The sequence below is a fragment of the Lampris incognitus genome, chromosome 3 (genome assembly GCF_029633865.1).
Source record: "Lampris incognitus isolate fLamInc1 chromosome 3, fLamInc1.hap2, whole genome shotgun sequence".
Taxonomy (NCBI): domain Eukaryota; kingdom Metazoa; phylum Chordata; class Actinopteri; order Lampriformes; family Lampridae; genus Lampris; species Lampris incognitus.
This window is the reverse complement of record NC_079213.1, coordinates 94,896,669-94,909,365: the sequence shown is the minus strand read 5'-3', so window position 1 is coordinate 94,909,365 and position 12,697 is coordinate 94,896,669. Positions and strand designations below refer to the sequence as shown.

The 12,697-nt window shown below is 44.9% G+C and overlaps 1 protein-coding gene across 1 annotated transcript in view; it reads left to right on the top strand.

Moving 5' to 3' along the window:
• The window catches only part of ncanb (neurocan b), a 180,721-nt gene that overhangs the window by 131,631 nt on the left and 36,393 nt on the right, over positions 1-12,697 (top strand). The window contains exon 14 of the mRNA XM_056276867.1: positions 2,415-2,528. Within this exon, the coding sequence (XP_056132842.1) occupies positions 2,415-2,528 (114 nt within the window). The remainder of the gene's footprint in view (positions 1-2,414; positions 2,529-12,697) is intronic.

Sequence of the window (12,697 nt, the reverse complement as noted above, 5' to 3'; positions counted from 1 at the left end):
GCTGACAAGACAAGACAGGTTGTCACAGGGAAAAGGCACACTTGGAGGGTATACCTTTGCACCCCATTTTTTAAATTCCTGTCAAACTACAGCATGTATTTATATGAAATCAACCATTTTAAGGTTAGTATTTATTTTGGGGTTGTAACCTGTTGCACTGAGAGACATTTTGAGTTTTCACATGTTTTGGACATCTAAATAAATCAGTTTGGCACAAAGACTTGTTTAACCGTGATATACACTGCAGTTGCCCAGATCACCCACATTGCTTTATCCCTCCATCCGTTCCTCTGCCAGCAGATAAATGATGCTCCACCAGCATCTCTGGGGGAGTCCCGGGAGATTATTCCAGTGCCCCAGCTTGATTTTGTTTTCCCGGGGAGTGAGCCAGAAAGGGTTAGAAACACACAAATACAACCATACACACACAAAGACAATAACACACACACTCACTCTAACACACACACATGCTGTCATCTGCTTCGTTTGGCCCATTCCCTCTTTTGGCCAGCTGGGCATGAGGGACATTGGGTGGATGGGCCTGTTGTGTCCTGGCCCGCTTTGCTCTTTTGGAAGAGAGGAGAGAAAGTTTGATAATGTGGAAGAACATGGCCAATCCCACTATTATGGAACTGTATTTCTGCTTTGTCATCAGGGGAAGAGGGACAGATATAGAGAAAAGTAAGAACTGATTATTAAGGATCTGGACCATCATATCCTTCACAACAGCCAGTGTGAGACATGAGCTCTCTTTTCAGAAGCATATTTATCATCAAAGATCTTGTCCTTTGGATTTGGGACATTAATATATTACCTTGTCCAGAATACTGCTGCTTTGCTCCCTTTAAGACCTAATGTGTGTCCAGATGTGCAGAGTGTGGTCATTGAATTCAGATGTTGGGTGAAATTGGAGCTGAATATTTTTTTTTAATCTTTTGTAACTGCTGTCTGATCTATCGCTGCTCAGCTTCCAGTCAAGACTTAGTGAGATAGACAGATAGAGAGAGAGAGAGAGAGAGAGAGAGAGAGAGAGAGAGAGAGAGAGAGAGAGAGAGAGAGAGAGAGAGAGAAAGAGGGAGGAAGGAGAGTCCAGCATACAGATCTGCGAACACTGATATACAGTCTTTGAGTCTAACAATATCCTCAGTTGGACTCATTGGCTGAATCTTTACCTCCTGCATCTAATTCAGGCTTTGATAACAGCGGACCAAAGCAGGGCAGCAGCAGTGATGCTGTCACGCCGCTTTATCCAAACAGTTGCTTCCGCCCCAAACGTTGGCTGTCTGCAAAGCCCCTGTAATCCAACTCTGGGACTTGCCAACTTCCCCAGACTTGCAGTCATAAAAAAAAGGCTGATTCCCCTTCTCATCATGCCATCCTTCTCATTCTCCTCCTTCCCTCCTCTCCATCTTTTTTTCACAGCTCTCCTTCATTGTTTTCTCTCTCAAGCATTCTTTCCATTTTCCCCCTTCTGTCTCGAGCCCTCTCTTACCTTGCAACCTCCTCACACTCTCCTGCCCTCATCCCTGCATCCCTCCAACCCACTCCCCACACCCCTGACCCCTCACCAAGGCCTCAGGGACTCTCTCAGATGTTGTGATGGCAAAGGATTGTGGGATACCAGCTGCAGTATTAATGATTTTGCCCTAAGGCCTAGATCAGCCAGAGAAATAGTTACCATTTTTCAACAGAAAAGGAACTCTTGCCCTTCCAACGCCTCCACAAAATCTGCGATTGTTTGGGTGTGTGTGTGTCTGTGTCTGTGCACAGTGCACACACATATAAATCTGTAGTGTATCATACAAAGCATGGTTTCACAGTATTGTCATATGTTGGTTGCACCTCTAGAAAATTGATTTTTCTAGTTAGCATGGTTGCGGTAGCTACTAACAAAGGGGCCAGGGTGTATGTCAGAGTGAGGGAACTTTTTAAGTTGGGAACTCATCCAGCTGAACTTCCTCATCTCTCCATCCTCCTCACAAATCTCACTCTCTCACTCGGTTAAGTTCTCTTCTCGTTTGTTCCATTTCACGCTCTCTCATCTCTACACCCTGCCAACAAATAGAAGTTAGCATTGTGCAATTTGGTGCACCCCAAACCTCTTATTGATGAAGCGCAATCAATTCTCTTTATTAATTGCAACTTCTCCAAAATGGTTCTAACAGCTCAAAAAGTTGGACCTGCATTGGGTTTTGTTAACTAACGAGTTGTGACAGACCGATTCAAAATCAACTGGGACAGTGCTTTGCATGCAGTTATACCTCAGCTGATTATCTCTCTCTCACTCTCTCGCTCTCTCTCTCTCTCTCTCTCTCTCTCTCTCTCTCTCTCTCTCTCTCTCTCTCTCTCTCTCTCTCTCTCTCTCTCTCTCTCTCTCTCTCTCTCTCTCTCTCTCTCTCTCGTTCTCTGATCAGACATTGATGACTGCCAGTCCAACCCTTGCCAGAATGGGGGCACCTGCATCGATGAGATCAACTCCTTTGTGTGTTTGTGTCTGCCAAGCTACGGAGGAGCCACATGTGAGAAAGGTAACCTCTTGGCTCATAACTCTGCTTACTCATTAGCTCACTCCACAGAGGGAGTCTGTGTGTGCGTGCACACACCTGTGCACATTTGAGAGAGCAAAAAAAGGATGGCAGAGCTGGAAGAGAGAAAAGAAGGAAGGAGGATTTAAGGGGGGGCAGTGTAGTCAAAGGAGGACAGAAAGGTTGGTGGGATAATGAGAAAGTCGGAGGGTGATTTTGTCAAACACGTGACCTTGAGTGATCTATTGCGTTTATAACACAGTTTTATAAAGTAAAGAACCCCAGAAGCATTTCTGACGTTTTCAATGTTAGCCATTTCTTCCACCAAAAAAGCAGTAAACACTGCTATCTATATTGCTGCTTTTTTTTTAGTTAGAATTATTTTTGCTGGTATATGCTAATCTGTGGCAGCATGGTGGCGCAGTGGTTAGCTTGGTCACCTCACAGCAGAAAGGTCCTGGGTTCGAACCCTGGGGTTGTCCAGCCTTGGGGGTCATCCCAGGTCGTCCTCTGTGTGGAGTTGGCATGTTCTCCCCATGTCTGCGTGGGTTTCCTCTGGGTACTCTGGTTTCCTCCCACAGTCCAAAGACATGTAGGTCAGGTGAATCATCATCATCATCAGTTCCATAACCTATGGAGGTCGTAGGAGCACAGCTGATACCTCAACGGGTTGAGTCATTATTGTGTCTCAGTAGGGGGGGTACCTGGTGGTCCCTATCTCCTCTCCAGGTATGGATGGCCGTTGGTTCACAGAGGAACTCATCTGCCCTTTGAAAGGTTTTGTTTTTAGTCCTGCTGGGTGTCCACACACCCTCCTCACAACAACCCAAGGGTTGAAGTGGGGGTGCCGATTTAGCAGTATGGCGACCCGACGGTTGCAGTTTAATGTCATACCCAGGTGAATCAGCCGTACTAAATTGTCCCTGGGTGTGTGTGTGTTGGCCCTGTGATGGTCTGGCAGCCTGTCCAGGGTGTCTCCCCGCCTGCCGCCCAATGACTGCTGGGATAGGCTCCAGCATCCCACGACCCCGATTGGGATAAGCGGCTTGATTAATGGATGGATGGATGGATGGATGTTAATTTGTACACTGCCATTCATTTTGATGAAGAAAAACAAGAATATGTATTTTATAGGAGATGTGTTAGTGTAAGCATCAGATAAGCTTACCCGCTTCATTAGTGGCATCTCTGTGTGTGCGTTGTCAGAGTTGGGCTGTCTAGATATTCAATGTAGAATTTGAGACAAATCCATTGTTGACACAGAAACTTGATGACAGCTGTTGAAATCAGCTGTTGGTGAAATGAGCAGTTAGAAGCAAAATAATACAGGTTAAGTGATGCAGCCCCTGTGAAATTATAGTAAATAGCACACAGTTCTTGGCCAATCGTATCGCTTGATCACAAATGACTTGTATAATTTTGGGTGAAGCACCTGATCCTGGCTGTTTTATCGTCTCGCCATAGAATGAGACTCTCCAGAGAGAAGAGGGGAAAGCATAAGGCTCTTAATCATCTTAATCTCTATATTACATGGCTGTTAAGGCCAATGCCCCAGTCCCATACAGCATTGAGGAATGCCCAGAGTACGTGGGTGACCTAAGAAAATTGAGACTTGATGGGTTTTAACAGAGGTTTTTGAGTTTTTGGAGCTATTTTTCATTTTGGTACACAACCCAATGTTTGAATTATGTAGGATGTAAATATGAAGGAAAAAAAATGATGAAAAAATACCACAATTAAAACTTAAAGATGGGTAACAAAGTTGCATTGTCACTGTAAGGCAGAACTTAAGGTTGTTTAAAAGAGATATGCAATCAACACGGGATCACCGGTTCAAATCCCCATGTTACCTCTGGCTTGGTCGGGCGTCCCTACAGACACAATTGGCCATGTCTGCAGGTGAGAAGCCGGATGTGGGTATGTGTCCTGGTCGCTGCACTAGCACCTCCTCTGGTTGCTGCTTTGGCGCCTGTTTTGGGGGGGGGACTGGTGGGAATAGCGTGATCCTCCCATGCACAACCTCCCCCTGGTGAAACTCCTCACTGTCAGGTGAAAAGAAGTGGCTGGCGACTCTACATGTATCGGAGGAGGCATGTGGTAGTCTGCAGCCCTCCCCGGATCGGCAGAGGGGGTGGAGCAGTGACCGGGATGACTCGGGAGAGCGGGATGATTGGCCAGGTACAATTGGGGAGAAAAAGGGGGAACTTTTTTTTTTAAAGAGAGATATGGAGAGATTGTTGCTGACTGGAGGGAGAGGAGAGGTGATGAATATAATTTTATTTAACCTAATATGAATGCATTAAATGGACTATACAGACTAGATTTTGGAGAAGAAGAAAAAAAAACAAAGCCTTCTGTTGATTCCACTCAATGTGCTCTCTAAAATGTGACCATTAAAAAACAATCTATTTTTGTTGTCCATGTTTCCAGCAGTCCTACTCTCCTCTCTACTGCTTTGGTCTGGATTGACCTGCTCTGGGTCTTCACAGGTATAGAAATCAATAGAGAGAGAGGGGCTTTTGAAGAAGGGCATTTGGAGGAGGAGTGGGGAGTAGAGAATGAAAGGGGGAGGGGGGTAAAATGCAGGAAAGAAGAGCGAGAGAAAGCAATGTCTAACTGATGCATGCAGTGTTCACAAACATGCGCTTTTGCACTAAATGCTCACTGTTCTTCAGCTTATTTCATGTGCGAAATCTACAATTACTCTACAATTCTTTCCATCGCTTCTTTTCTCTCCCTCTCTCACACTTGCTTGCCTCCTCCGTCTCCTACACATGCATACACACACAGACACAGACACAGACACATACACTTACACACACACACACACACACATCTGTGTGCTGTAATTGTGTGTGCATTCCACTCTTGTCCCTGCTGTGTCAGTGGCTTCGTAGTGCATTTGGAGCTGCAGCTGTGAATGTGTATGGCAAGATACGTAACCTCTGAGAGAGCAGCTCTGTCGCTTTATCTCTCGCTGCTCAAGACCCCCATTAAATAATTCATGTGTTAAAAAGTGCTGTTCACAACAGGCACCCTGCTCCGCCATTTCTGAAACGATCTCAGTTTAATATCAAAAGAGTGATTTGAACCGTGATGAGAACAGTGGAAATGATCTCCCTGAACTCATTCGTTCCACTGTGATTTCGATTCATTCAAATGTCAACCAATTAGTCCCCATTGGGTTAAAGTGGGCCAGTTGTCTTTGTCACATATGATACACTGCACTGTGTGTGTTTGTTTGTTTGTCCAGCTGTGTGTGTGTGTGTGTGTGTGTGTGTGCGTGTGCGTGTGCATGCGCGCCTACCTGTCTATCTGTCAGTCCATATGTGTCCAATATGTGCTGTGATCTAGGAGGACATATACACGATCAGCCAAAACATTAAAACCACTGACAGGTAAGTGAATAACATTTATTATCTTGTTACAATGGCACCTGTCAAAGGGTGGGATATATTGGGCAGCAAGTGAACAGCCAGTTCTTTAAGTTGATTTGTTGGAAGCAGGAAAAATGGGCAAGCATAACGAGCTGAGCGACTTTGACAAGAGCCAAATTGTGATGGCTAGACGACTGTGTCAGAGCATCTCCAAAACGGCTATTCTTGTGGGGTGTTCCTGGTGTGCAGTGGTCAGTACCTACCAAAAGTGAGCCAAGGAAGGACAACCGGTGAACCGGTGACAGGGTCATGGGCACCCAAGGCTCATTGATGTGCATGGGGAGTGAAGGCTAGCCTGTTTGGTCTGATCCCACAGAACAGCTACTGTAGCTCAAGTTGCTGGGAAAAATAATGCTGGCTATGATAAACAGGTGTCAGAACACACAGTGCATCACAGATTTCTGCGTATGGGGCTGTGTAGCTGCAGACCTGTCAGAGTGTCCATGATCACCCATGATGACCTCTGTTGACTGCCAAAAGCACCTACAATGTGCACGAGTGTCAAAACTGGACCATAGAGCAATGGAAGAAGGTAGCCTGGTCTGATGAATCATATGTTCTTTTACATAATGTGGGCTTGTGCGTCATTTACCTGGGGAAGAGCTGGCACCAGGATGCACTATGGAAAGAAGGCAAGCTGGCAGAGGCAGAGTGATGCTCTGGACAATGTTCTGCTGGGAATCCTTGGGTCCTGGCATTCATGTGGATGTTACCTTGACACGTACCACCTACCTGAACATTGTTGCAGAGCAGATACACTCCTTCATGGCATTATTCCCTAATGGCAGTGGTCTCAAGTGGTTTTAATGTTTTGGCTGATTTGTGTAGATGCTGGGTAGCCTCAGTCCACTGCCTCCTTCTGGCCTGTTACCATGGTGATCTTATCTGGTATTCAATAATAGTAAGATATCTGGCTGGAGTTCTTCAGTGACTGTTCTGAGAGAGAAGAGAGAGAGACAGATAGAGAGTTCAAGTTCAGCTTTATTGTCGTATGTATTTAGAATACAATGAAATTCTTGTGCTCTGGCTCTCTCTGCCTTAACACAAGGGACCCAAGGACAAGCCACCCCCTCCCAAAAAACTCCCCCGAAAAAAACCATACAGTATGAACACAGTGAATTCATCCATTATATACACAACATACAGTACACAATAACACAACAATGTAAGGTGCATGTGGGTGCATCAGCTGTTCAGCAACCTGACTGCCTGTGGAAAGAAAATATTACTGAGAGCAGTGGTGTGTGATTTGATGCTCCGGTAACATTTTTTTAGCTGGAAAGAAAGACACTTTAATGTTGTCATTGTACAGGTTACAACAAAATTTGGTCTCTGCATTTAACCCATCATATTGTATAGAAGCAGTGGGCAGCTGCAGTGCCCGGGGACCAACCCCAGTTCTTCTTTCCATTGCCTCGCTCAGGGGCACAGACAGGAGTATTAACCCTAACATGCATGCGTTTTTGATGGTGGGAGGAAACCGGAGCACCCCGAGAAAACCCACACAGACACGGGGAGAACATGCAAACTCCACATAGAAAGGACCTGGGTTGGCCTGAGGTTCAAACCCAGGACCGTCTTGCTGTGAAGCAACAGTGCTAACCACTGGGCCACCATGCTTTCCAAAAAAAGAGAGCGAGAACACAACATGAGCAAGGTGGCTGGTGTCCTTAATGATGTTTTGGGCTTTCCTTTTGCAGCGAGTGGTGTGAACATTATGAAGTTGTGGTAGTTCCATGCCATTGATTGTTGCTACTATTTTTACAGTCCTTTACAGAAGCAGTGTGCAGTCCTGAGCTGTCAGGTTGTCAAACCACACTGATACGACCTGTCAAGACACTCTCGATGGTACTGCAATAAAAGTTCATAAGAGTTTTGGTATGAGTACCAAAACTCTTGAGACGTCTCAGAAAATTTAGACTGCTGTGCCTTCTTGAGGAATCAATTGGTGTTGAGAGACTATGTGAGGGTGTCTGTGATGTGTAAATCGAAAATCTAAAACTGTCCACAATTTCAACAGATGAACCCATTGATGGAAATAAGAGTGTGATTTCCTCTAATCTCTCTTAAGTCAACAATTATTTCTTTTGTCTTACTGACATTTAGAAAGGGGTTGTTATCATCGCACCATATGGTTAAATCTTCCACTTCCCTCCTATAGGCCCTCTCATCACTGTCACTTATTAGTCCAATCACTGTGGTGTCATCTGTGAATTTAATGATGCTGTTGTCATATTTGAAAACACAGTTGTGTGTAAACAGACTGTACAATAGGGGACTGAGACAGCAGCCCTGAGGTGCGCTGGTCCTAAGAACTAATGTGAATGAGTATGTTTTACCTATTCTCACAGTCTGGGTCCTGCTGTCAGGAAATAAAACAGCCAATTACAGATAGAGTTGCCCAGACCAAGACCTCTGAGTTTCAACACAAGTTAGGATGGTACAATAGTATTAAAAGCAGATCTGTAATCAACAAACAACATTTTGACATAGGTCTTGATGCATGCTCAATAATCCAGGTAAGGAAATCCCAGAAAGTTGAATCAGTTCATCTGGACAAAACGTTTAGTGGGAGAAACGTTTCATCACTCATCTAAGTGACTTCATCACACAATTGCATCAAAAATGAGACCAGTGATCAGTACTATAGACAGAAACATGGGTGTGCTATGGGTTCCCCAGTTTTACCTATAGTTGCCAACGTGTACATGGAGGAAGTGGAAAAGAGGACTCTGATGTCCTATCCAGGGACACCACCTAACCATTGGTTCAGATTTATGGACAACACCTGGGTTAAAATTAAATCTCAGTACGTACCACATTTCACCGACCACATTAACTCTGTGGACAACCACATAAGTTCACCAGGGAGGATGTGAAAAATGACAGGTTAGCCTTCTTAGACTGTGAAATTGCAACTGGTGATGGGGGACATTTGATTGTTGATGTATACCGTAAACCAACACGTACTGATCGGTACTTAAGGTTTGAATCTCGTCATCCACTGGAGCACAAATCACACACAACGACAGGGATAGGTTAAAAATGTCAGTAAAAGCATGAGTGTAACATGTTGAGTACATGGGAAGGGATGCTGTCTGGGCCAGCAGCTTAACGATCCTTAACCCTTTTAATAGCTTTACTCACATCAGTCTCTTTCACCTGTAGATCAACTTCATTGGGTGGGCACTGTGGTGCTGTTACGGGGTCCAAGTTGTTAGCTTCAAAGTGGGCATAAAAGTTGTTAAGCTCATCTGGGAGGAGAGCCTGTTGATAACCACACTGGATTTACTAGATTTATAGTCCGTAATCGCCTGCAGCTCCCTCTAAATGTGCCGCGAGTCACAGCCACTAGTCATTTTCGTTTGTCCCTATATTGTCTTTTAGCAACTTTGATGGCTCTGTTTAAGTTACACCTGGGTTTTTTTTGTAGCATTCCTTGTCCCCCGATTTAAAAGCAGTGGTACGCTCCCTCAACCTTAGGTGAATGTCGCTGTTAATCCAGGGCTTCTGGCTGGGGTAAGAGCAAATAGACTCTACTGGGATACAGTTATCCACACAGAATCTAACATAGCCAGTAACCGATTCAGTATACTCATCCAAACTCAAGGCTGAATCCTTAAAGATTGACCAGTCTGTTGATTCAAAATATCCGTTAAGTTTGGATTCGTGTTCTGTAGTTCAGCACTGTACTATCCTCACAGTGGGTTGCGCCCTCTTCCCTTTCTGCTTGTAGGCAGGAAGCAAGAGCACTGCCAAGTGGTTGGATTTCCCAAGGTGAGGTCGTAGGATAGACCTGTAAACTGCTTTGACTGTGGAGTTACAGTGGTTGAGATTCTTATTGCCTGTGGTTGGGCAGGTGACATGTTGGTAAAATTTTTGTAGCACAGATTTCAGGTTACAGTGATTAAAGTCCCCCGCCACAGTTGAAATGGCCTCAGGGTGCAAGTTCCCCTGCCTGCTAATGGCGCCATACAGTTCATCCGGCGCCGCTGCGGCAGTAGCTTGCGGTGGTATGTAGACATTAGTTAACAACACGCAGGGGAATTCCCTCGGGAGATAGGATACTCTGCACCTTAATGTGAGTTGTTTCAACACTGGCAAACAGGACTGAGAAACTATTTCCACATCAGTGCACCATGAATTGTTAACAAATAAGCATACACTACCTCCCTTTACCCTGCCAGTGTCATCATGGAACAGTCCATGCGGCGCACAGAAAAACCCTTTGGTTGTATAGCCCTATCAGGTGTATTAGGGCCCACCCAAGTCTCTGTAAAGCAGAACACACAAGTCCTTCATGTCCCTTTGAGAGCTTATTCAGCAATGAAGTCGGTCCAGCTTCTTGTCGAGGGACTGGACGTTAGACAGCCGTATGCTGGGAATCGGGGGCCAGGTAGGATGCTGTTGTAGCCTCACCAGGGCGCCGCCTCACAGCTTCCAGCTGTTGGAAACGTCTAATGTTATGTCCAGTAAAGTCTGGTGATCATAGGTAATTGTGCGCGATGTGTTTTGTGCAACAAAAGTGACATACAACACAAAAACAAACAACAAAGCGAGAATAGTTCGTAGCGAGTCGCCATAGTATGGCGCCATCTTCGTTCTCATCACGTGATCACGTGAGTGACAGAGACTGATGTTTACAGAGAGAGATAAAGATATGTTGACAGAGACACTGAGGAAAGAGGAAAGCAATGTGCTTGAAGATTTTTTTCAAATCTCTGGTCCTAAGGTACAGTAACTCTTATTGAGCTCTGTTTTCTAACATGTTTATTGTTTTTTAACTTTTGTTAGTTTCATTTGTCTGTAAAGCAACTGGTGCTCTACAAATACTTCTCCATGACCATTTTGTAGTCCAGCATTGACACCCGTTTAGTTTAATCATATGGCACCTGATGGAAAATCTTGATGGTCAAAAGTTGACATGAAGGGGTGCTGGTTTGTTGGGTCTCAGAAGAGAATTACATTTAGCTTGTTGCAAATCTTTGAGCCCAGTTCTTTGTTTTTAACAATTAGCGCCATTATTATCTGCTTTGTGAAACTGATATGCGAGGTAAAAATAATAAAGCCAGACAGTTGCCAGTTGTTATGCTTGTTCTCTCCCGTTCACACTGAAACTGTAGATTCTTTGCGTACAAAATGGGCTCGTTATTTTCATATCCTGCTAGATTATGGCTACCTGCCTCATCGTCGGTGAGGGAGACAGAATCATGTTGTCCCACAGCTGGCCCCAGTCGGGCTGAAGCAGGCCAAGAAAGCTGTTCTCATCAAGCCAGCATCCTCTTCTTATCCCCAGCGTCTGTCTTTTTATCCTTCATTCACTTTCCTTCCAGCCTCCAGCATCTTCACCCTCGCTCTTAACCAGTCACTGTCTCTTTCCTCTTTTCCTGTACTCTTTCTAGGAAAGAGAATGCCTAATGCCACACAAGGGCATGGTTTTGTTACTATGCTATTCCACTGCTGTTGTTATCTTTTTCAAGTTTGCCTCCTTTCTTCTTTTCTCTGCCTGTCTCTTCCTTGTCACACCTGCACCCTTTTGCGTCTCCCTGTGTCTGTCATCTCTGCCACACCACAGGAATCTCTGTCGTGCTGTGTGCGCGCGCTTGTGCGCATACAGTCCACATTTACCTGCCACGTAACTGTGTTTCAGATGTATGTATGTGGATGATGAGGAAATGTGTACAATTGTTTCTAAGGAAGTGGTCTTAGTCTCGCAACACACACACACACACACACACACACAGCTAAAAGTGTCCACCAAACACTGTTTGGTGGGGTAGGCGGTGGTCAGGCATGGAGATAGTATACTCTATCCATCGAAGATGTTTTTTAGCCACTGCTGCTTCCATGCAGATGGACTTGGTCATGGAAAGAGATGCACGCACGCACGCACGCACGCACGCACGCACGCACGCACGCACGCACGCACGCATGCACACACACACACACACACATAGTATAAAGTCACTTCATCATAATATATGTACCCTTCCCAAAATCAATTTTTTTTTCCTCACGGCATACTCTCAACAGACACACATCCTGCAGGCAAACCACACCACTCCAGTGAAGCAGGGAAATAACATTAGGTTACACTGGCTCTCTGTGACAGAACAATCAACTTAATAGAGCAAAACAACAGAATAACAACACCCCAATCCACAGGAAAAAAATTACTTATATCTCCCTCTCTTCACCTCCTCTGTCTCTCTGTTGCACTGTCTCCCAATCCCTCCTTCTGTCCCACGCTCTCTTTCTTGCTCTAGATCTCCCACTCGCTCTCCTTCCAGAGCAAATAATCTACAAATTGAAAATAAAGAAACCGTTTTCAAGGGATTGCAAAGATAATTAATCCCAAGGTGTCTAGCTGCTGGTGGTTATCTGTGAAGAATGTGTTTCCTGTGAAGAGAATATAGCAGCTCAGCGCTCTCTTAAATTTCATTCATCTCCCCAGTGCCCACTCTCCTACTTTCAGTGTTTCCTATAGTGGGAATAAAGCTGTATTTCCTTTAACACAGCTTTGACAAGTGGAACTGGTCTGTTACCTTCATGAGGCAAATGTTCAGGCAAGCATATGCTTAAAGCTGGGGTAGGCAGTTTTTTTATGGCATCATTGGGCAAACATTCCATAATAACCTTTCAGCATATTATTCAAGTGGTCTTAGAGAAAACTAGACTTCCTCCTCTTGGCTCTGGACTTGAAAAAAATCTTGCCTGGGACAGAAGATTTTAGCC